Consider the following 25,535-nt stretch of genomic DNA (forward strand, 5'->3'; position numbering starts at 1 on the left):
CCGGGACTGGGGACTGTCCAAAGCCTCACCAAGGGCTTGGGGACCTGTTGGAGAGCTGCTTTTTCTCCTTGTTCTGGTTCCAAATCTTGTTTGGGTCCACCATGCCTGTAACAACCCTTTATATTTAATTTCCACAGAAACACTTCTCCAAGGTATCTGCCTGTGTAGTCCACTTTAGTATAGATTTGGGAAAATGAGGGGGGGGCAGTTTACATCACATATATAAACAAAGTTAGAGTTAAATGCTGGTTGGACCTGCTCTTCAAAAGCTCTGGCTTTGCTGTGGCTGAGGCTAAGCTCCCCGGGCATCAATTGACCCTCCTTTCTCAACTCTTCTTTCTTGGTTTCCTGCTTTTTCAGGGCTAGCGCCCCCTTTGCTCTGTCCTTTCCCTCTCAGGGTATAAAGTCAACCTGTCCCCATGTTGATTTATTTTTAATTTTATTTTAAATGCAGAGCAGTTAAGATCTTACCGGCGCCAAGAGCCAAAGGAAGCTTGGTGCCTGCATTTATGTGTTTAAGGATAGAGTCTAATTAGATATGATACCTTAAGAGGTCCATCTGCCTGAATCCTTGGGCAGTGGCAGTCGTCGGCCTCACTGCTGTCTGGAAGTGAGCCTGGAGGTGGGGAGAGAAGACTGCCATTTATAGAGGAAAAGGCCGAGTCCGGATTTTAATTCTGGCTTCACTTCCTGGCTGTGTGGCCTATCTATAATGTGGGGATAACGTTACTTTCTTGCAAGCTGTAGAAAGGGTAAAATTGGATAACTTCCAAGCTGCAGAAAGGATAAAATGGAATAACACTTCTGAAGCACCTGGCTGAACGCAGGAACTCAACAAATGTTAGTTTCCTTCCCTTTCAACCGACAAACGCTTTCCTTGAGGGCTACATATGTAAACGTTAAATATTTATCAATTGCATAATTTAAAAAAATGAGACTTGAAAAGGAATCTTACTCTGGATTTCTTGATGAAACAGATAATCATCCCCACTTGTCTTTGCGGCAAATCCCTACTTACGACACTATGAACATTTCTCAGCACAGTGAGTCTTGGTCGAACCCCAGCTCTCTCTGCAGCTTCATAGGCATTGGAAATATTAGGCATTGATGGTGTGATCTGAGCCCACCTAAGCAGCTGAGGCCTAGAGTTGTCCCTGATGTGTGACTTGCGGGTGGACCTTGCAGAGCTGAATAGATGATGAGGACATAAACCCTAGTTAAGGCCTGGGTTTGGTCAGATGGCATGCCCGCAGCGCAGTGAAAATGATCTTTCACCAGCAGAAGGGACGGGCCATATGTCTTCCTCTAAAGGAGAGCCTAGCGTCTGCTGAGTAAGTGACAGTTGTCCATTAGGTTGCTTAGACATCGGCTGAGACAGCGTGTACACGTCCCACATGGCCGGATTTTAAATCCTGGGGTGCCAGATACAGCATCCAGTGTGATAACCCACGTTCTTAGGGGCAGGAAAAAATACCCTTGAGCAGAAGAGATTTTTTTCCCCCTGTTGTCCAGTCAGTTGTGTAGGCGTCTCTGCCCAGTCTAGCCCACAGTCCGTTTTTGTAGAACCCATGAGCAAAGAATGGTTTTTGCATATTTAAAGCACTGTAAAAGGAAAAGAAAAGTATGCAATAGAAACCATATGTGGGCCACAAAGCCTAAAATATTTACTATCTGGCCCTTTCCCAAGAAAGGTTGCTGATCCCTGGCCTAGAGAGTTTGAAATACCTCAGATTAAGGAAGGCAGAGTGTAATGACTGATTCACGTTTTCAATCAGTCACGTTTGTGGCAAACACCGTCTGCCTGTTTTCACAAAGCTTAATGGGCATTATTTAGGATAAATATAATCCCATTTCAGTATTTAATTGTGTCCTGTTATTGCCAACCTGGTCCATGGAATGGTGTCTCTGTTTGTTGTTCCAGAAGTAGCTCATATGTCTGTCACCCCCTCTGAAGGCTCCACCTCCTCACCCCAGCTCACCTGTTCAAAGGTGCTTCCCACACTCTCCCCTGGCCTGAAAGGGATTGGAAGAGGCCAGCTCGGCAAGGACTGCTGGAGTATTTTTCACCCTGTTCTATACACGCTGAGTAGTGTGTGTAGGAGTGTGTGATCCAAAGCCAATTAAATACACGTGGTGCAGAAATCTGAGCCCCGGGAAGGGGTTATCTGTGGGGCTGTGGTACATGGATGGAGCCTTCTGGAAGAAGTAGGGGCTGGATTGGACCCTGCAGGGTAGGCGCGACGGGGGGAGGGTGTAAGCAAAGGCCCAGAGATAGAAGGGAATGACTCATGGAGTGTCCTGCCTCAGGTCGGAGGCTTTTCTAGTACTGTGAGATGAGGTTGGATCACTGATGTGGCCAATTTATTGTGAATTTAAGGTGTGTGGAATTCCAAATCCTGTAGCCAGTGAGGAGTCACTTACTTAAGAAGGAGCTGTGTGTGTGTGTGTGTGTGTGTGTGTCTGTGTTGAGGGGTCGGGTAGGGGAATTGTCAAATGATGGGTGGACAATTGGCTGCTGTTTCTTACCCCCCTGACCTGGTGCTGGGCTCTGGGCTGAGTGCATTACATGAACCATCTCTTTTAATCCTCAAAACTCTGTAGGGAAAGTTATTATTATCCCCAGTTTGTAAATGAGGACATTTGGATTTACAGAGGTTAAAATAACTGGTCCACAGTTCTGAAGTTCATAGTGGGCAGAGCCATGCCCGTCTGACCCAGAGTCTAAGCTCTCACCTCTTGGCATCCTGAAGCGAGCTCAGTATAAAACATTGTAATAAAACAGAGACGGGAAGAGTGAACAGAAACTGAAATCCTGCCCACAAAGCGTAAATGGGACATGACATTTTGGGTGACAATCTTTCTAGACATCGTTCTATGTGTATGTACAGTGATATGTATGCATTTTGCATAACCCATGCCTGGATTGTCTGAATCCTGTGCCTGCAAATTTTACATAAATGGCACCATACTAAATATCTGTTTTCCCCCATCTAATATTAATTTTCTAATTTCAGTAAGTGGGTGTTTAGTATGCCGTGTTATGTCTGCACCCACATTCACATAACTGGTCCCCTTTAGATCACTGTAGTCTCTCGAGCAGGGGAAGAATTTGAGAGCTTTGGAGCTCTTTTAAGTGTTTTAACTGGAGCGCCTGGGTGGCTCAGTCGGTTGAGCGTTTAACTCCGGCCCAGGTCATGATCTCACAGTTTGTGAGTTCGAGCCCTGTGTCAGGCTCTGTGCTGACAGCTCTGTGCTTCTGATTCTGTGTCTCCTTCTCTCTCTGTTCCTCCCCCACTTGTAATCTGTCTGTCTCTATCTCTCAAAAATAAGGAAATGTAAAAAAAATTTAAAAAGAAGGCATTTTAACTGAATCTTGTGCTTTCTCACTTTCTTTGCAGCATGCCCTTGACGCTGACAATGCAGGAGTAAGTCCGATAGGAAACTCTTCCAACAACAGCAGTCACTGGGACCTTGGAAGTGCCTTTTTCTTTGCTGGAACTGTCATCACCACCATAGGTATTTATTCCTTTGCTACTGTGGGGGTCCCGAGAAATGGTACTTGGTCAGCATTTGGTCCTAGAACCCTGGGAGCTTGAGGTTCAAAGGAGGCTTATGAATAAATGCAGTAGTTGTAGTGGCTTTCAATAAAAGGCAAAGCAGACTAAGGAATTTCATTTTTCAAAACGAGAGGCTAGAGAGCCTTTAGTTTGAAAGGACCTGATGAAACGATCAGAGTGGGAAATCCCAATATGGATTGATCAGCTGAGCTTAAATTCCTTTTCAAAAATTGTACTTTTTACTACTAAGGTTGTTAATGAAAGAATCCAAAAGTTCTACAAAGTTTGTTATGAAGCACAACCGTTTCTGCCCCTCTGCCGCTCCTCACCTCCCCTGGGGCAACTGCTCTCCTCCCCTTTGATTATTTCGATATTTATTTCCTTGTCTTTCAATATGATCCTTGCATCGCCACGTCCAGAATTTTCAGTTTTAGAGATTATTTCTTGACCTCCGATTGTGAAAGGTGAAGAATTAGAGTGGTCCCCATCTAGGGTTTTGCTTTCTGTGGTTTCACTTACTCTTGGTCCACTGAGGTCTAGAAGCAGATGATCTTCCCTCTGACGCGTCATCAGAAGGTCACTAGTGGCCTCACGCTATATCACAATGCCTGCGTCATTCACTTCTCTTTATCTCCTCACGTAGGCATTTTATCATCTACATCGACCTAGGAAGGAGGAGGGCCAGTACAGAACAGAGGGATATTTTGAGAGACTGTTCACATGGCTTTTATCACAGTGTGTTGTTATAATTGTTCCATTTCATTTTTAGTTGTCTCTTACTGTGCCTAATGTATAAATTAAACTTTATTATAGGTATGCATGTATAGAAAGAAACATAGTCTGTATAGAGTTTGGCACTGTCTGTGGTTTCGGGGACCACTGGAGTCTTGGAACAGTTCCCTGTAGTTCTCTTTCTTCCCCTCTGCCTGTCTGTAGAGGGGCTCTCTTCCCATCCCCCATCTTCCCATACCCCTGTCTTCCCATCCCCCTTCTTCCTATCCCCCTATCTTCCCAATATGTTTTAATTAGATCGACAATGGAGGTCTGCCTTATTTTGACCAGGTAAATGCTCTTTACAACTGATCCTATGGTGAGCTATGATTACCTTTTCCCTGCACCAATTTTTGTCTCATATTTGTGTCTTTTTTCTGATTCTTGGGGAGTTTTATGTTTTTGTTTTAGGGGTAAACTTTGTAGTTACATCCATACATAATACACTTAGTATTCGCTTCTGTAAGCGTATTTGTTAGTTCCCTATCATAGGTGAAGACATCTTTTCTTCTCTCACACAATTTTAGTTGATACCATCCTTTTAATGTTTACTTTTTTTAATTTTAAAATTTATTTTTTAATGTTTATTATTGAGAGAGAGAGAAACAGAGTATGAGTGGGGGAGGAGCAGAGAGAGAGGGAGACACAGAATCCAAAGCAGGTTCCATGCTGACAGTGCAGAGCCCAATGTGGGGCTCAAACCCACCAACCGTGAGATCATGACCTGAGTTGAAGTTGGACCCTTAACTGATTGAGCTACCCAGGCGCCCCTTAATGTTTACTTTTAAGTTATTAAATATGCTTATGCTTCTATTGATGATTTGCCCACATTGAATGATAACTCTTGGCTCTCAGCTGTGACATATAATGCAGTCAGTGAACTGACTCAGCATCTCAACTTCTTTTGCACTTGGGCTGTTGAGTATTACTCACTGCATCAGTATATAGCATCAGGGAATATGATTTACATTCTGTTCTGTTACCCAATGCTCACATGTGGTTTAGTCCTGGTTCCACAGTTCCGTATTGTCAATGTTCAGCCCTAGTACTTCTGCTGTGGCTTTTCCTCATCACCACTTGCTCGGCTCAAACACATCTTCAAGAAGTTGTCTTAAGAATGGCTTGTGGTAGGGGCACCTGGGTGGCTCAGTCCGTTAAGCGTCCTCCGACTTCGGCTCAGGTCATGATCTCCAAGTTCATGAGTTCAAGCCTCATGTTGGGCTCTGTGCTGACAGCTTAGAGTCTGGAGTCTGCTTAGGTTTCTGTATTTTCCTCCCTCTATGCCCCTCCCCTGCTTGCACACACTCGCTCTTAAAAATAAACAAACATTAAAAAAAAAAGAATGGTTCATAGGAGCAATATTCCCTGAGTCCTTGCGTTGCTCAAAATAATAGCCTTACCCTCAAGGGGCAGTGTGACTGGAAATGAAATCTGTGACTCACGTTTTCTTTTTTAAGGGTCTTTTGGGTGATAATCCACTCTTTTCTGATGTCTGTGCTGCTAGGGAGAAACCTGATGCCAGCCCAATTTCCCCCCCTTTTATAAGTGATTTTGCCTTTTTGCTTGGCTACACAAAGGGCTGTTTCCCTTTCATCTGATAATACTAGTAGGTTTTGTGCCTTTTATTTCAGGAAAGCGTTCTTGATTGTTATCTTTATACATGTCCTCTGCCATGTGGTTTTGGTTCGGTTCTTTGGGAATTATGATTATACATAATTTTTTTTTGTCATTTCTTTGCCTGTCTTCTATGTCTATCATTTCCCATGTACTCCTCAAAAAGTTTTTTTAAAATGTTCTTATTTATTTTTGAGAGAGAGAGAGCAAGCAGGGGAGGGGCAGAGAGAGGGAGACACAGAATCTGAAGCAGCCTCCAAAGCTCTGAGCTGTCAAGCATAGAAGCCGATGCAGGGCTTGAACTCATGAACCACAAGAGCATGACCTGAGTTGAAGTTGGACGCTCAATTGACTGAGCCACCCAGGCACACATCACCACCCCCGCCCCACTCCTTTTTAACTCATAAAATGTGGTTTCCATTTTGTTCCTCTTATCTTCTGTCTTCCTTCCCTGTTTTTTCACAGTGCCTATTTGCCATGTGTTCCTTCCAGGTTTTTTTTTTTTTTTTTCATTTTTGTATCATTAAGGGATATTTTTCCCTTTGTATTTCTTTCCGGAATTCCATTAGCTCACATTTCATCTTTTCTTGTTATCTCACTGTTTCTTTTCTTATTTCTTGCTTTCCTGCTTTGTGGTTTTGCTGCAATGGTTATTGGTGGTGATTACTTCATAGTTAGTCACACTTTTTGTCTGGTTGAGGCAGTGTTTTTTGGCTGAGTGTCTTTCATCCATTGGGAATATTATATATTTTATAAGTTCCATGCCCAGTGAGGAGCCCAATGCAGGGCTTGAATTCACAACCCTGAGATCAAGACCTGAGCTGAGATCAAGAGTTGGATGCTTAACCAACTGAGACATCCAGGTGTCCTTCTTTCCACAGTTTTATAAAACAGAAGCTTTATATTTCTGCTGGGCTGGTTTCCTTTTCAAATACTTGATGCCAAACAAACAGGGTATTCCTGACCCAGCTATCTGCTGAATGATTCTGTGGGATTGGAGGGGGAGAGCCGGGAGAGGTAGGGGAATGATCCAGGTAGCACATCTTTGACTCTCCTCTTTTCTGCTGCCAGAGAGAGAGAGGGGGCATCCTGCAAGTGTGACCCATCTAGGTTATTTTCTGTATAGCGCTGCCTCTTGGGTTTGTCTGAACCAAATCAAGTTCAAGGGGGTTTCTGCAGCTCTATCTCTTCACTCTGTTCTCTACAGTTGGTATAAACAAGGATATCTCTTTTCAAGTTCAGAATGAGAACCTCACCTTCATAACTAGATTTTTGCTGGTACTTTCTGAGATTTTCCACCAATGGGCCTTTTCTTCCTTCTCTGTGCTTCTTCTCTTTATTTTTTCCCATATGTCATCAGTTCAACCCTTTTGGTAATCCTTACACACATGGGGGAAAGCTATAGATAATAATCCTATCCCAGCTCTGCTGAAAATGAGAGTTTTCTGCCCCTCTACAAAAGTTTAGGCACACTGCAAAAAAATTCTCATTCAGAAGAATGGGAGGCACGGAGCACTGAGAAGCCCCTCAGCCTGGTGGAAGGATGTCATTAACTCCTTTTATGCCCTCTGGGAGGACTTCCCCCATCTCTGAGGCCCAGCTCTGCCTTCCCTCTCCCTTATGACCATCTCTCAGGTGGGTGTTGGATAGGGTGCCCACCTTGGGGATGTACATCTTTGATGACCGACTTCCTATTAGTGCAAGTTTCAGAGGCTGAGGACTGTTTTAGGGGCATAAGCTTCTATGTTTTTAGAAGTTATTACTGGTTTTAGACCTAGCCTTTAGGACCTGTATTATTTCTCTATTGGTGCATTCAAGAAAGTTATATGCAATGAGAAAATTGGGGATGAAAGAACATTGGCATTTCTTTTAAAAAAAAGTCCTTTAATCTAATTATATGACATGCCATGTTCACAGTTACAAATATGCAAACATCGTAAAATCAGCTCTTAAACGTGATAGAGGTGTGCATTAGACTGTAGTGGGATTGGGTCCTCAAAGCCTTTTGACACTCCAGACAAGATGGGAGCATTTAGTCCATGACTCACAGCTCCCCACAAAGGAAGTGGGGCCTGGCACCCTTTGACATAAGGGCAACAAGTGCTATGAAACTCAGTGGCACCCGAGAGCACCCCTATAGTAGATCAGAGGAGACCAGTGTCAGGCTACATTGTGTTCCCCAGTCTGGATAGTAAGAGGGGGACATGTGTCATGCATTTTTGGAGGATTTATAATAAAATGATTAAAACTGAGGAGGGCTGGGCCACTTCAGGAGGTACATTTTGGAAGATGGGTGTACTCCAGTACCAGTGGTGGATCCATGAAACATTAGTATGTGTTAAAGAAAATAGAAAAAGGAAAAATCCCAATTTTCTTGCTTTGCTTTATAGAGTGGGTAAATCAGTGGTCTGTAGGATGCACTGCAAAACACCATGGCTACACTGTAATGCACACTGATGATATTTATCGTGTCAACTCGTTAGGATCCCAGGGGCTTGGTTTATTAAACAGCAGTGTTCACTGACCACCTGACCTTCTGTGATGGGGAATGGTGGTTCCATCTGGCTAACGAGAAACATTTGATATGTAACATATGCTGCCATTTTTAATGTTTGTACACTGGAATCTTTGATTTTGTGCAAATGACTCTTAATCCTTGGTTTCTGCTGTCTTGGTTTCTCCTGATAATCATTTCCTGAGTGGCCCCCTTCCACATGCTTGGCCTCCAGGCCTCAGGGGATGAATCACCTTTTCTAGACCAAGAAATCCAATACTTTGAGTGAGCCTGGCCACAGTCCTTAGTTCAGAGATGCACATGAGATCTCGAATAGGCCCATGAGAACCTCAGTTCCTGGATTTTTGCTTGAGCTTTGGAGGAAATGGCTTCACACATCCTTACTGAAGTAAATCTGCAAAGAGACAGGTCTAAGGCACTGGTAGTCATTTTCCTGGCTAGACTTCAGATAACACTAAAGAAGCTGAGGGAGAAAAACAGTGATAAATGGAGTCCTGCTAATATCTTTTGAACTTTAGATGGCACTGCTCATGAGGCGTTAAGAAATAAATGTTTAATCCCTTATTTACTGGGGGCAGTGCGTTTCTGTTTTTGTTTAAGCCATACCTCATTGGGTTTTCTGTTACCTCAAACTGAAAAAATCCTACATGATACACACTTATGGGCCAGAGATCACGGAGGGCACATCAAGGTCCTCTGGCCTGGATGGCCTGTGCCCGACCGTGCTGGTCACTGCACTTGGAAGTGCTGTCTTCTACCTTTCTGGGGCCACTCACTCCTGATGTAGGCAGAACATCCTATTGGATGATCCTGTGGTTCAGGTACTTGTGTCTTGGGGTTCTGGGAGGCTCTGGAGTGGGAGACAGGACACTCTGTCATCTCTATGAATGGGATGAAGACCCTTCCCAAAAATCTGAAGGGAAGGTGGGTGCTGAACAGGAAACTAAAAACAAGCATACAAACAACAAACAAATGAAAATAAAACCCAACTCAAATTAAAAGTCTGCTTTCCTATCATGGCTCACTATTATTGCTAGAGATTGGGTCCTTGTTCTGTTCAATGGGAAAAGCATTATTTTCTCTCTGACTCTCTTTTTTCTTACATGAAAAATAAAGCACTGTAGGTTGAAAACCACTTAGCTCGCCAAATTTTACCTCTAGAGTGGAAGATTTTTATAAAATCATACAGTAGAGAATTCTAAGTAAAGCTTTAGTACAATGTTGGTGAGAATAATGAAGTGAAGAAATAATGTGTTTTTTTCCTTCAGTTCTTTGGTGGTAAATTCATTCATCAAACGTGATAGCAAGGCTTATAAGAAAACTCAGAGTCCTCAAATTTGTCCAGTTCTTGAGAAATTTTGCACAATTTAGGAGTCAGGCAGTAGGGGTAGCTGGAGCTAAGGAGCTGTCTTTTCATAATTTGTGAAATATCCAAACATTCGCCTATTTTCTGGAGTTCATGTAATTTGTGACGTAATATTGTAAACATTTTCCCACATCACTGAGGTTCTTTGAAAAACACAATCTTTTTTTGGATTCCACTATATGTACCATCCATTCCATAATCACATGTTGTTGAAGGCTTAAGCTGTTTCTATTTTGTGATAGTGTCACACTGTGGTGAAGTCTTTGTGTGTCGCGTGTGGTCTTTACCCCTGGTTGTTTCTTTGGGAGGACCCCCCAAGGGGCTACGGTGGCAAAGGGCATGGACTTTTTAAAGGCTTGCCAAATTGTTTTCCAGAAAGACTCTCATGAGCCACATGAGGTTATGTACTTTTCAGACGCAAGAAAAATGTGTTCATTATTTAGGATGTGTATAGAGAGTTCTTAGGAAAAGCGGCGATACTACTAAGCATCAGAGGTCCCTTTTATCTGAAGGTATCAAAGTACTTCTTTTTAAACAAGGTTTTCTTACATTCAGATATACAGGCAGACTTACAAGTGTGTAGCCAAAGGGAATATAGTTAGGCATTTGTCCAAAACAAGAGCCACGTCAGAGGAAGACTAGACTCTGCTCAGTCTTTGCTGAAGGTGCCCTGTCCTCTGTCCCCTTTCTTAGTAACTAATGCTGATGTGGGAAAGTCCCACCTGCCCTTGGCTGTTGACTCTGATGGTAGATTCCCACCAACTAGGGTTTCTAAGCTGGAGGAATGCCACTCACTCCTTTGTTCAGATGCTCTCCCATAAACCATTATTTGGAGAAGGGCAGCGAATGACGGCGTTCTTATCAACAGCTATGCGGTGCTAGTCTTTGAGGTGTTTTTGGATCGAGTCACCTGACTCCACTCCTATCAGAGAGAGCCCCTGGACAGGTCCCAGATGGTAGCTAGTAACTGTCATTTGCCTGAGGACCTCAGGTAAGAGTTGTACCTTCCAAAGTACCTGAGCAGATATTTCTACTGAAGCAGCACCCAAAGTGGATGCTAACCTGTGGCTTTGGAAATAGCAGTCATTGTGGCTGACATTAGCTGGGTGCTTCCTAGGTGCCAGGCACTGTGCTCCACATAATTGTCTCACTTAGTCTCACATCAAGGATATCCAGTAGGTACTGTTATTAGCCCCAATTTACCAATGAGAAGACTGAGGCCCTGAGCTGTTAAGTAACGGCCAATGTCTCACGACCAGTAAGCAGGGGAGCCCAGCTTTGTTCACCGGGGCCCAGAGCAAAATGAAAATGTGATCCCTTGGTATAAATGATTAAGAACATCAAAATGGCAACAGCACATCAATAAAGCCTGGGGCCCTTCTTAGTGTGGGCACACAGATTGTGCCCCCAGAAAGCCAGCCTGTCCCACATAGACAGGCTGGTTTGACAATGCATAACTCTTAGCCAAATACCAGGGCAGAATGGCTCATGGCTTTGCAAAGACTTGACTTTGGCACATAAACAGCAAGTGGAAATGTTACATGTGAGCTACTCAGGCAGTCTTCTTTAAACATGAGCTTCCTCTTCACAAAGGGCTTGGAACTGTTTTCTAGCCAGAGATGAACACAGCTAAGCCCTGAGTTGGTCTTTTTGTTCATAACAGACGGGCCTTGCTGGACTGATCATCACCTGCCAGAAGTCACCAGAAGTCAGTTGGTGGAGTAGCTCTTTGGTCTTCTTTTGCTTAGTCCAAATTCCAATGTTCTGGGCTAGTTCTCCCTGACCGACTGCCTCTCTCGCTGCCTTGTCACCCCATCTTGCTTCCCAGATGTTGCTGGCCCTAGCTGCACCAAGAAATACCTGCACCCCAAAAGCAGTTGTGGGCGCATCCAACTCACTGCTCCAGCCCCACTGACGCAACAGACATTCTGTCCCTTGTCCTGGCACTGTGGGAGAACAGCGAAGTTTCCAGAGGGAAGACAGGAAACAGCCATCTGTTTTCTCCTGGGGCTTCGTCTTCCTGGAGATGTATTGCTCAGAAGTGATTCCTTCCTACAGAAAACCCTGGGCAAGATGATAATTGCTACTACTTACTGAGTGCTTACTTTGTGTCATGATTTACGTGTATTTAATGTACACAGGCAACTCATACTTTGCATGTAACCCATTTCGTCTTTAATAGCTACCAGACAGGTGCTATGAATAGCCCCACTTCAGAGGAGGAGAGTGAGGCAGAAAAGTTAGGTAAATACCCAAGATCTGAGAGTCAGTAAGTGAAGTATCAGAACAGGAAGCCCTGAGGTCTCTAGTCATGAGCCTCCATTGCCATTACTCCCAACTTCAAAGTTCTGCCAAGGATTTTGGAAGGATGGGCAGGGCAGTCTAACAGGCCCACTAAAGTGGAGCCAAACATCCAGGAATGTGGCCCTCCCATTGCCTCAGAGCAAACATCCAAAATGTAAGTCTAGAATTTTCCCAGAGTGACAGGGTTAAGGATTCCACTGCAACAGCTTTTCCTTATAGTTCATCAGAGTCAACACACACACACACACACACACACACACACACACACACACACACGTGTGCATAAACACAGAATTACTCAATAATGGCAATTGCCTATGCCCAGTATGAAGCGATAGCCTTAAATATATGTAAGGACTTATCTGAATATTAGTGAATATTACTTCACTTGTGTCCTTACCCAAGAACTTTGCTTTAACTTCATTTTAGTGTTCTGGTCTATGAAACACTGAAAAAAATAAGGAGCCAATCATAGCAGTAATATTACCAGTAATAATACTACTTTACACTGGTATAGTACTTTACAGTTCACTGATTTCTCCCCATTTCTCTTGAACCCCTCTAATACCAGGATTTGTAGAGGTTAAATGCATCTGAGGATAACCAAGTGGAATGAGGTCGAAGTGGATCTGGAGCCTCTCTCTTTTCGCTTCTTTGTCACGCTCCTTGGATGACACCAGAAGGTTCCCTGAACATAGTCTTTACCCAGGTGGTGGGGCAGATCCTCACAGAAAGCTGGGGCAAGAGTGCATTTGTCAGGGCTAAAAAGACCCCCATTATTCAGCAGGTTCAGAGCCTCAGTGTGTTCGCCTGGGCTGTGTCTACTGTCTATCTTCCTGAGATATTCGGACTAAAGAAAACATACGTTTCTGTCGGTAATTGAGCAATACTGAGACAGTCAGGCAAACTTCATAAATGTTTTCACAAGTCAATACCCGCCTATATTAAGTGAAGCTGCATAGGCACATTGATTCCTCTTTCAATGTTGCATCAGATTATTCTAGAGGGAAATTCTTAGAAAAAATGGTTTTGTCCAAGTTCATGAAAGCACCTGAAAAAAGTTCCAGGAGCCTTTTTTGCACAAGGAAATGGCAATGGTGAGTAAAAGAAATGCAAGATGAGGGAAGCTTGCCTGAACGCTCATTTAAGAAATGGATACTGTAATTGAGATAATTCATTATAAGAGGTTTGAAAGATTCTGACAAGAAAATTGGAAAGGAAAATAGCCAGGTGACTCATCACTCAAAGGCAGACAGCAGCAGCGAGTTCTCTAGGCTCATAGGAAGTGAAGGATGGGACCACGACATTATCCTTGACTGTGCTGCACCCCTAACATGCCCATAACCATGAACCCAGTAGCTTACTCATTACATGGATTTAGAAACAGGCCCCACATGAGTTACCCTAATATGAGAGAATAGTTGGATAGCTATCTCGATGCTAGTTAGCATAACATTGCAATATTCATTGACATGAAACTGAATACCAAGTTTCTTATTTAGATTCTCATCTCTCTATAAATCATACTAATACCCATAGCCTTTTATTTGTCCAGCCCTACTTCCATTAGCCCCATCCGTCTAGCGGAAGCCCAGTGCTCACTATACAGAAGTTACTTACGTAATTGCAGAATTCTTAAGAGAGAAGATGCTGGTGTTTCTAAGCACTATTTGAAATATATATTATAGACATGGCTATATCAAGCATTCAATCCACCAATAAACATGTATTTAGTGCCTGATAGCCCTGGATGCAAGAAGCGAGTGGGAAGAGAGGCAGGACCCAGAGGCGATGTAAAGTTCCCAACAAAGAGAAAAGGCCAAGTGGAGCGAAACATCACTGTCACTGTCTTCCTTCCCTGATCTGTAGTTTCCAGGCAGAAAACTGTAGATGGGACTGTATGATCCGTGGGTCCTTTCTGAATTTTGCTAGGGCCACATACCCTCCTTCGTGCAGAGTATACATCTCCCTATAGAGCCAAATGTTGGGGATGGCCAGTGTGTCAGGTGTAGGGAGTGTGCATGAGATGAGACTACAAAGGAGAAGCTCCTTTCAAATCTAAAAAGGGCAGTGGTGAATCTTCATGGATATTCAGGTCTCCCTGAACCAGGCATGTCCAAAATATTTGGTGTTTCTGAAGTAGATGGTACCAATTCCATCAGCAGTGCAATTCTGGGTGACTACCAATTTCCCTAAAGTGTCATCTAATTAAGCACATTAAGATCTAGGAAAGCTGGATCTCCTTAAAACTGTTTCCAAGGAGAAAAGGGAGAGAAGCAATGGAACAAGGTTCTGAGTGCCAGTGGGCCTTTGAAATGAAGCTCTGCTCCCCGAGACTCAGGCACTGTGGAAGCACAGATATTCCTTCAGTATTTCTGTGCATTCTCTGGGTCAGCACTCTGATTTCTCTGCCACCTCACCACTCTCCCTCTCTCTTTCTGATATTTCTCACCAGGGTATGGGAATATTGCTCCAAGCACTGAAGGAGGCAAAATCTTTTGTATTTTATATGCCATCTTTGGAATTCCACTTTTTGGTTTCTTATTGGCTGGAATTGGAGACCAACTTGGAACCATCTTTGGGAAAAGCATTGCGAGAGTGGAGAAGGTCTTTCGAGTGAGTACTCAAATCTATTTAAACCCTAACCTCTGTGATCCAATTGGCTTTTTAGCCTGACAGGAAGGACTGTATTACTGTCACTTTTAAAGGAATAATTCAATGTTATGACTGTGTTTTCTGTTTCGGCCAGTGTTGGTCATGGGTGCTGTGCCTAAACTCCTTTTTCTTCAGCAGCTTCCTTCTTTCAGTGTATTTCTGGAATCATAAGAAGGTTAAGTACAGATTTGCCAAAACAGGTTTTCTGAAGATAGGAGGTATACTTAGTTCCATCTTAAAGATGGAAGATTGGTTTCTAAGTGTATTTGCAAAAAAAGTAGGAGAATAAATCCATTCATTTTGTTATTAGAACTTATTTACTCCTTATTTCCAAATGTGGTGTCTTTAGGCTGATCCTGGCTTGTAAGACCCCTTCCAGTAGCCTGCCTTGTCCAGATACTGTGCTGTGCTGTGTTATCTGTCTCTTCATGGCCCCACCCTATCTCCACCCCCCCTCCCCACTTCTGAGTGCTCCCTCAGCAATAGTACACGAATGTATTAGTTTAGTAAGATGTTGATGATTGCTGTTGTCTTAGTGGATTTTTCCACTTGAGAATAGTTACCTATAAACAAAGGATAAAAACTCAATTCAAGGAACCTATCAGTATGTGAAGGAGATGTGATTGGGCTGAGGTTCCCAATGCCCTTTAATTCACACTTATCCATATGACTTCACAGATAACTTGTTTGCCTTAGGTGCAATGTCATTTCTGCTCTCTTTTTCATTATTCATCTAATTCTCAAATCTTTCAAACTTGCTTCAGGGAGTTTTTTTCTGATGATGACTTAATATTTTTAAAATGACAATCTGAGAGGCATCTGGGTGGCTCAGTTGGTTGAACATCTAACGGTTGATTTTGGCTCAGGTCATGATCTCGTGGTTGTGAGATACAGCCCTACATAGCGCTGTGCACTTAACATGGAGCCTTCTTAAGTTTCTTTCTCTCCCTCTCCCTCTGCCCCTCCCCTGCTCAAGTGTTACTCTCTCATTCTCTCTCAAAAACAAAACAAGGCAAAAAATAAAATGACAATCTAAGACCTTTTCAGATTCTAACAGTGATGGGCAAAGGTATATCAGTGTGAATTCTAACACTGCACTGGTTTTTCTCTCCGAGAGGAGAAATTATGACTTCTCTTTAGAAGGCAAGGGAGCTCCCCAGGGGAGCGCTTCCAGATTTGTTAAAGTGGAGTGGAGGAATGGGGCAGGAGAGCTGGCTTACAGTTGACTTTTATGAACTCAATGATCTTGGGTTTACGGTGATCCTGCCTCATTTACTCATCAGCGAAAGAGGAAGATAGAATTTGAATCCACTTTAGGTTTTGGTGATGATTCAATGAAATAATGTATGGAAGAGAGCTTGGCACAAAGCCAGACACATAGAGTTCAGATCTGCTGTGTGTGTCTCCCGAAAGAAGCCCTTATTAGCCGGATAGCCACCCATTCAGATTTCATCTGAGGAGCTCAGCAGCACGTGGATTTTCCTGGAATGTCCCATAACCTTTGCTCCTGGGCTGCTGGCTGGCCAGCTGCCTCATTAGAGCATGCACTTGGGCTCACCGGTCACCATGGAAACCGTCAGAGCTCAGCTTCTCTGCTTCTCAGATGCTCAAGTTTCCCTAAACCAGACATGGCAACCCCATCTCCAAGAGCTGTTTTGAACTTCTTGGAGGTGTCCTTTGAGCCATGGCCTCATGCCCCCTCAAGTTAGACAAAAGCGAATCTGGCGGATTGAACACTCAGAAGAACAGGATTCAAATGGGGAAATGACTGATCTGGCATTTTTATTTTTATGTAGCTTCTCCAGATCTCAGTTTCCTTATTTGTAGACAGAAAGGCTTGCACTAAAAGCTTTTGAAATTTCCCGTTAGGAAAAAAAACCGGTTACTGTATTCTAAATGAAGGAAGAGACTGCAATCATTCTGACCACATCTGCTACTGAATTTGGGGACTTAGTTTCTCCTAGTGAATTTTGAACTACAAATAGAGAGTTCTCCCTCCCTTAGAGCTGCCTCTTGCATGGATCGTTCAAAATACTCTGGGACTGAGCCTTAAAAACCTTGCATTTCATTTTTATGCTGATAGTGCACTCAGTTCCTTGCAGCGCCATCAAGGACTGGGAGTCTTGTAGGAAGGAAAATTCAGTGTATTATCGAATTGGCAGCATGAGACGTATGCGTTTGCAGGCCATTGGAGGGTGCTGCGGGAAGGGGTGACTGCACCTCAGGAGGAGTATAAGTCAATTTCCTGAATACCCAAACAACTGATTGTGCAGTTTGCGTGCAGCCTATAATTTGGGTGGAAAATCTCAAAGGTCTTTGCCATTCATTTACACTATATCTCAAAGGCCAGGTCCTTTTAGGCGATCAGTTGAAACTAGAAAATGGTATAAACCAATAAAGCTTGGGGGTTGTGGAATTTAGCCCCTCGGGGGAAGGTTTTTGTTTTCTTTTCCACCTGCTCAAGGGTTAAGTCTTTTTCTTATCTGCTCTGTTTTCCCTCAGCTATAGGGAAGAGATTTTTTAGTGGAGTAAAGATAAAATAGAAAATGTGCCTCTGGGTGCCTGTATTCTGAGGTGACATGATTTGGGTCCTTCTATTACATCGCAGGTCTGAGCCTCATTTTAAAGGATTGCTGGGGGTTCATGTATTATTTAGGGATGCTTTGGGCTGCAGAATAATAAAATACCCACCTGTTGGGGTTTATAGCAGATAAATAAATAAAACCTTTTTTTCCCTTCTGAAGCTCAGAACTAATTGAGAAATAGACACAGGAATCAGCTGGAGATTAAAATGTCAGCTCTATTGCTGATAAGCTAATCAGAGAACGTACCTTTTGTTCTGATGCCAAAAGGACTTATTAACCACTTTGCCCTGAATCAGAAGGACTTCACTGCTGTGTTGGTTTTCTAATGATGTGTAACAGATTATCACAAGTGCAGAAGCTTAAAACAACACGTTTGTTATATCCCAGTCCTGTGAGGCAGAAGTCTGGGCAGGCATGGCCAGGTGCTATGCTCAGCATATCTTAGGACTAGACTCTGGATCTGGGGAAGAATCTGCTTCCAAACTCATTCAGGTTTTGGCAAAAATCAGTTGCCAGTGGTTGTAGGACTGGGATTCCTGTTTCCTTGCTGGTTGTCAGACGGGAGCTCTTCTCAGCTTCTAGGAGTTACCCGTGTTCCTTGGCACATGGGCCTTCCATCTTTGAAGCCATCATGGGATCCTTCTGGTGTTTTCTATCTCTCTGACTTCCCTCTGCGCCTCTGCCACCAGCTTGAGAACGTGCTCTGCTTTTAAGGGCTCATGTGATTAGATCACATGATAATTCACTATCTTAAGATCAACTGTGCCGTATGACGTCACATTGCCGTAGAAACGTTAACTTATCATACCAGAGGTTCTGCAGATTAAGGTGGGATATTTTCATTGGCAGCACAGGCCTCCTTAATGAGAGCAGGGTCAGCCCCACTAACCTTGCTATATATCATAGAGAGGAAAACAAAGTATGCCTATATATAGCTGATGGTTTCAAATGGGAGAAAAAGGCTAAGTTGGAAGAGCTCAATCCTTTCTGCTAAGTCCACCTGCATGTCACTTGTCTGCTTGAATAGTGGAGGTAGAGGTCTGGAATGTTACTCTGGGTGAAGTCCTTCCACGTGGAACATGAGGCCAAGGAAGTGGACATTGCCCGAATGCTAATTAACAATGGGTTAAAAGTTCAACATTTACTACCTTGTAGAGCAAAAAGCCCAGAGGAAGGTTGGTGCCTCAGTTCGCTAATGGCAGGTTGAGGACTGTGGCACTAATTCTGATGTGTGAGTTTTTTCCCCCACACCAACAAGCAATTCTTTGACACCTGGTGAGTGTCCTACAATTCAACTCCGTTCTAACTCCATATACCTGGAGAGCAGATAGATTCCAGAGGTGAAGGGCTCAGTCCCACAAGATTTTCATTCACTTCAGTTGTTGGTTACCAGTCCAGGCTGTTACCTGTGGTTCTGACCACATGGCTGTAGATTAGGGGTTTCCATGACCCCATCCTTAAGTTCAGTAAATCTGCTAGAATGGCTCAGAGAACTCACTAGACTACAAGTTTATTACCAAGGATATGAAGGGTAGAAATCCATAGCTAGAGGAGGACATACCCGAGGGAGGTCCTGAATAAAGGAGCTTCTGTCCCTGGAAAAGTCAAGGTCTGACACAGTAGCACATAGAAGCTTTCTGGTTCATCAGCCAGGAAGCTCCCTGAATCCTCGCCTTTTGGGTTTTTTGGAGTCTTCATTACATAGACATGATTGATTCAATTATTGGCCATTGATGATTGATTCAACCTCCAGCTCCTCTCCTCTCCTCAGCAATCCCACAAGGGGGTGGGACTGAAAGTTCCCAGCCTCTGTTTCTGGTTGGTTCCCTTGGCAACCAGCCCCTCTCCCCAGGTGATCCAAAACTCACGTCACTGACATAACAAAAAACACCTTGGTTACTCTTATCACTGGATATCCAAGGGCTTCAGAATCTTGGAATTGAGAGAGCGACCAAGTATCTATTTCCTATCATAAGTCACAGCATCACTTAAGTGTACCCATGTTTTGTTCTCTCTTTCTGCTCTGCTGTCCTTGGCATGATGGCTTTTCATCCTCAGGCTTGTTATTGCATGGCTTGCAAATTGCCTCAGAACCAAATATCATGTTTCTGCTCAACTACATTTAAGGCAAGACAAAAGATCTCATTGTATGCGAGAAAAATCTTTCCCAGAAGTTACCCTGCAGACTTCCCTCTTTTGCACTGACCCAAACGGGGTCACATGACCATTCCCACCTGCAAGGGAAATTAAGAAAGCGAGGATCTGACAAAAGAGAGTGGGATCAATTGATTTAGACCAGAACTTCTCAAAGTTCCCTGGACCATCAGCGTTAGCATCCTCTGGGAACTTGTTAGAATTGAAAATTCATAGTGAAGTTAGAGCCCAGGAATCTGTGTCCACCAAGCTTTCTGATGCCTACTAATGCCTCAGAACCCTTTGCACAGAGGAATCATGCTTCGTCTCCTGGGGCTGATGAACAACATGGGAATTCTAGCAGAGAAGAAGTTGGGGTAAAACACACGGCTGCATCTGGCGCAGTTGTCTGTCAACCACTAGCCACTCATAGGGAAGCTGTTCTCCCTCCTTATCATAAATCAGGTGGTCTTTGGGATCCTTGAATCAGTCAGGGGAGACTAGCTTGTGCTGTGGTATCAAACAGCCCTAGCTTTCTCTCACTCTTGCCAAGCTGCTGCAGCCCCAGCAACTGTCCAGGCTGAGGGAGAGAGCCGGGCATTAAGTAATGGCCCTAGGAGCTTTGGCCTCCAGTCACAGCCCATTGGCTCCAGCTAGGCCCTCAGCCCTGTCCCCTACAAAGGGGCCTGGAATGCATTGTTTGATCTCCAGGAAGTGGTTTCCAGGTTGGGAAAATGCATGACTACTAGTAATGTCTGGGATTACCTGTGAGCCCCACTCTAGGATGCCAGAGGTCCTTAAAATATAGATACAGATGGCCTGTGGGTCACTCTTTGGGGAGCACTACTCTGTGACACTCATTTCACATCTGAGAAGTGGAGTTCATGATTTGTTAAGTGACTTGCCTAGAGCCATATTGTGAGTTGGGGGTACAGCCTGGACTTGAACCAGTAATCCTCCCTTAACCTCTTCCAGGTGGGCTAAAATTATTTACTGTCGAATATATTAATCCAGGCTGTGAAACCAACATGGGGTTTAAGATTTTTGGACGTGCTAATTCATGGAGGTGACTTTTAAGTACGTATATAGCATAAAGTAAAAATACTTCTTCCTGGGTTTCCGAGGGAAGTCTGCACAGTTAGCAAGGAAAGGTAATTATTTGGGATTAAATAAGGCTGCCCTTAGGTTCTGAAGCAGATTTCGGAAGTCGGAAGCTTCTCTCTCCCCCGCTGTGGGATGGATCTTTTGCTGGGCCAGGCCGACTGTCACCTGCTACGATGCTGTGGGAAAGCTGGTCAGATTTTGGACTGGATCCCATTTTCTTCCTGAGCTGCACTTTGGCCTCTGGCGGGAAGCAGCTGCCTCTTTTGATCTGCCTGAACAGCAAGTTTTTTGATACTACCTTTAAAACCAAGAGACACTCTTTTTCTTCTTTGGTCTCTTCCTCCAAGGATACAACCGAAATGTTTATTTGCCTTTGGAGCCACAGGAGCCTGGATGTAGCTGACAAATGTTAACACATTACTCTAGGCTTATCAGCGCCATGATTGCTTGGGGACTTTAGAGCCTGTGAAATGCTTAAGACGGAGTGATGACAGTCTCAATCTGCTAATGATGTACAATTAGTGGGCCAGTCAATCACTTTGGATTGAAGGCAGGGGTTGGTGGTGGAAGCCAAGGACTGTGGGACGCCTCTGCCATGTGCCTGGCATGAGGCAGGGAAAGACTTGAAGGACGCACATGGCAGGAGCCTTATGTTACTCATGAGTGGTCTTGGAGCTAGCCCACAGTAGCGATGGGGTTAAATGAAAAGAATTATTATTTCAAGAAGATAAAAGCTTTTGGTTTGGAAGCTGGGTGTTTTTTTCAGCTCTGTGGGTTCAATTACAATTTCTAATTCTATTAGTAGTGGAAATATTCATTGGGGTATTAGTTATGTACACCAGCCTAAAGAGGTGGGGGGAGGGTAAAGTGGTGGGCTGAGTGCCCGAGAAAGAGGGAGAGAGAGAGAGAGAGAGAGAGAGAGAGAGAGAGAGACTGTGTATGTACGTGTCTGTTTACCTCTGTAACATGCCTGCACTAGTGCATAACGTACTAAAATTCCTGAGAAACAACTCAGTAGAATTCATGCTACATGGATAATATGGGCTTATTTTGATCAGAGGGAAGATCCTGGTTTTAATGTGAACAATTACTTTCTTACTTTCCCTAAGGGACTAGAAGGAAATAGGAGGTAATCATTTTAAAATGCAAAGAAGGTAAATATTTTTAAAGCTTTGTCAACCGAGTCTCTTCTAAATTAGCTTAAGGATATTGTGTGGCTTTATTGATTGATTGATTCATTGATTGATTGTGTGGCCTATTTATGATACACCTGGGTGTGAACATGGGACAAATGACATGACATCTACACACTGGACTGCACAATGTGTCCTAGTGACAGCCTGTGACACAGTCTGTCCAAATGGCTCCCTCTTTTCTGTCTTCCTGTAACACAGAGTTGCTCAGTCTTGGCACTGTTGACATTTTGGGCTGGATTTTTATCACAGGACCTGCCCTGTGCATTGCAGGATATTTAGCCGCATCTCTGGCCTCTGCTCACTAGATTCCAGTATCATCAGTACCTCCAGTTATGACAGTCAAAAACATCTCCAGACATTAGTAGGTGTCCCATCGAGGGCAAAATCGCTCCCATTAAGAACCACAGCTCTGTTGAGATGCAAGGGGTCAGTTGACCCCAAGGTCCCAAAATGCATGCCCAGATCCCCTGAGTCTTCTACTCAAGTTCTAGTGTCCCTACCCATGGTTCTAACTCGTTCTTCAGTGCTGGGGCATTCCTACCCAGAGCACTCCTCTCTCAGATGGGTCCTTAAAGAGGGCTTTAGTGATTTTGTTCTCTGGGAATAAGATTGTTTCTTATCAATGAGGGAAAATGCCTGGGGACTTCACCATGATAATAGACATAAAGATAGATTGTTCTGCTGCTATTTTTTTTTAGCAGGCAAACTGTCTCAGCCCTGATTGAGCTGACCCCATAGGGACTAATCTAACGTGTGATTCTTACTCTTTTTCAGTTTATCTTTGATAGCTGGCTGGTGTCCCTTTGGTGTTTCCTGTTGCCATCTGAGATCACTATAGGGTTTAATGGCTTTTAAAATGCATTTGCAAAAAATAAAATAAAGCAAAATGGATTTTCACCTTTTTCCATAAACATTAAAGTTATCAAAGTCTACCTAAAATAAAACCACTTACAATATTGCTCACATGGTGTTTAACATTTAAACATTTTTAAGGTAGCATTAATGAAGTCTCTCTTTCTGGCAAGCTTTGATCACAGATACCTTCTGGGAATCTGATTGTTACTTAGGAGTAACCAATCACTCATGAACTTCTGTATATAGGGACCTTTGTGGGGACCCTTGGATTTGTAAGATTTGGTTGAGGTCAGAGTATTGAAGTCTAGAAATGAGTTACTAATCTGCTTTGAGAGTTTACTGTATGCCAGACCCTGGGTTGTGGGCTTTACCCAGAATAAGCTGCACAGTAGCCTTCCCAAGTAGACCATTATCATCTTAATCTTAGGAGATTGGAATGCTTAGAGTGTTCTGTGCCCTGCCCAAGGTCATCCAGCCCGTAGGTGACAGAACAAGGATTCCAAAGGAGGTGGCCCTGTCCCAGTGTGCATGACAGTCTTTCCTACTGTTTTTCCTTCTTTTGTAAGGTAGGAATAGCATCTGATGGTTCAGAAGAGTCTCCATAAAAGGTGTAAGACCTGAGGACAGACAAAGGTGGCTACCTGAGGAAAAGTTAATATTGAATATTAGTGTCTTTATCTGTTTTCCAAGGGTTTTAATTTTCCAACTTTATATGATATGTCAATACTGTGAATCGGACAGTAGCCCAGATTCTCTGTGAACCTGAGCTGTCTCCCTAATACTGGTTCACTATCAGCAAACATCTTTTCTCTTGGAGATTAAGCGAGGATTTAAATGCCCCCTTGCTCACGTCTGCTATGTGACTAATGCGAAAGTGAGCTTATAAAAGTGGGGCTCATGCTGCCCCCATGTCTGCCTCGTTTTGGGCCACCTGTGAGAGAGAGAAGTTGCTAGGCAGATGATATTCTCCATTCTCTGTTCTTTTACCTCATTGTCCCCCTTTGAACAGCTCACTCGGTGTTGACAGTAAGAGGAACACACAGCTCAAAGCCAGGCCTCTTGGTGATCTGCGCTAGCTGGTCTTGCCCTCAAAAGAGTTCTCCTTTTTCTGGATTCCTTGGGTTGTCTCAACACTCTGCTTCAGTGGTTTTAAGAACCTGGAGTTTGAGGAAACCAACACCAAGATCTTAATTCCCACTGGGGATTTAACTCAGTCTTAAGAAATGTTGTGCAAGGAGCTCTTCCTAAATGGTCATCTTATAGAGAAAAGTGTCTGGGAAATTTTAATGGAGATTCCTTATCTGCTAGCACTCGCCCATTGAACACACAATCACTTCCCAGAATCTTAGGGGTTTTATTAAGACATCTAATATCTTTGCATGTTGGGGCCACCGAAAGTCTAGTGATGCTTCAGATCTACCACATCGGAACCTGTTTCTAAAACTTCCAGGTACTTTTGAGTTAACAAATGTAATGCAAGAATTTTATTAGGATTCACATTTTTATTGGTATCATAAAACCACCTTAACAGGTGGATGATTTCCCATGCTTATCCTTCATCACCAGTTTTTGCAGGCTAGTTTGGTCATGCTGGAAGGCACTGATTTAATAGAGTAATAATCCTTTGCCCTTTTATGGAATTCTTTACTCTTTTTGGGGGGTTACATATATCAATGTAGCCCCCCCCCCTTTTTTTACATTTAGACTCATGTGACCTCTGTGAGTCAAGCAAGTAGTAACTTATTTGGTACAGCTTCTGACAAATTAGGTTCCTAAAAATTGAGAGACATTCTTGTTGAGCTTAGTCTGCCCATCACAGAGTTGGGTATAGGACCAATGTGTTTATACCAGGGCGGCCCTGAACATGATTTCCCAGTGACTCCATGTCAGTAGTCATTGACATATGTCTCATTGCTTTAGGAAAGAAAAATTGTTTAGACTACATCCTCACATCCTCCTTGAGAGGCATGTTGCTGTTCGGAACACTCCCCCCAATGAGTCAGCTCCCTTGGGAAGTGACTACATGACAGGCATAGTATGGTCACACTGCTAAGCGGGTTCTCATAGGCAGGGCTACCCGGATTAAATCTAGCTTGGGAAATGTGCATTCCTGTTAGAGGAAATACACTTTGTCTTTCTGGAGGAAAATGCTTTGCTTTTTATTTTCTGCAAAGAGCTACATTTGTGCATCATAGCATTTTTGACTTAATGGTTTTGTGCTGTGTCTGGGAAGTTTACTGCTTAGCTTTAGTCTCTTGTTAGCCTAGAGCTGTGGTTCTCACCCTGTGGGTGGTGGGTTCCCAGGGGCCTGAGGTGCTATTTTCAAAGATCAGAGAATTGCTTTTTGTGATTCAAACATTGCTGGGAGACAGAATAAACAGTATGTCTCCTTCATGTATTTACTACGCTTTTTCAAATGTATGCAGAGGAATCATCATCAAGAATTCCATCAGTGGGTATGAAATGTCCTATTGTGTGGGTATTGAGGAATTGCTTTTTAATGTTTAAAAGGGATTCTTCTACTCAAAAAAATTGAGTACAAAGGGACAGAGCAGCATTGGCGTTTCAAGTCAGCACTATTGCCATGTCATTCTGGGTTCTCTTTTTTTCCACGGAATTAACATTTTTTGTCCAGGTCATAATCACTGTTTCAAAGAGGTTGTCTTCTCATTTAAGGGAACCCCAGGATTTAGTGGATACATTAGAGCCTGTTCCAACAGTTTTCCTGATGCCTATTTTTTTTTACTGTGGGAAAATAGATGTAACATAAAATTTACCATTTTAACCATTTACAAACATACAGTTTGGTGGCATAAATTACATTCATATTGTTGTCCAAAACTCACCACCCTCCATCTCTGGATCTATTTCATCCTCCCA

At 43.4% G+C, this 25,535-nt stretch overlaps 1 protein-coding gene across 2 annotated transcripts in view; it reads left to right on the plus strand.

The window, feature by feature from the left end:
* The window catches only part of KCNK10 (potassium two pore domain channel subfamily K member 10), a 132,039-nt gene that overhangs the window by 76,600 nt on the left and 29,904 nt on the right, over positions 1-25,535 (plus strand). For both annotated transcript variants that reach the window (XM_029952546.1, XM_029952545.1), the window contains exons 3-4: positions 3,399-3,516; positions 14,583-14,743. In XM_029952546.1, coding sequence (XP_029808406.1) covers positions 3,399-3,516; positions 14,583-14,743 — 279 coding nt within the window. The remainder of the gene's footprint in view (positions 1-3,398; positions 3,517-14,582; positions 14,744-25,535) is intronic.

Source organism: Suricata suricatta, chromosome 9 (genome assembly GCF_006229205.1).
Source record: "Suricata suricatta isolate VVHF042 chromosome 9, meerkat_22Aug2017_6uvM2_HiC, whole genome shotgun sequence".
NCBI lineage: Eukaryota > Metazoa > Chordata > Mammalia > Carnivora > Herpestidae > Suricata > Suricata suricatta.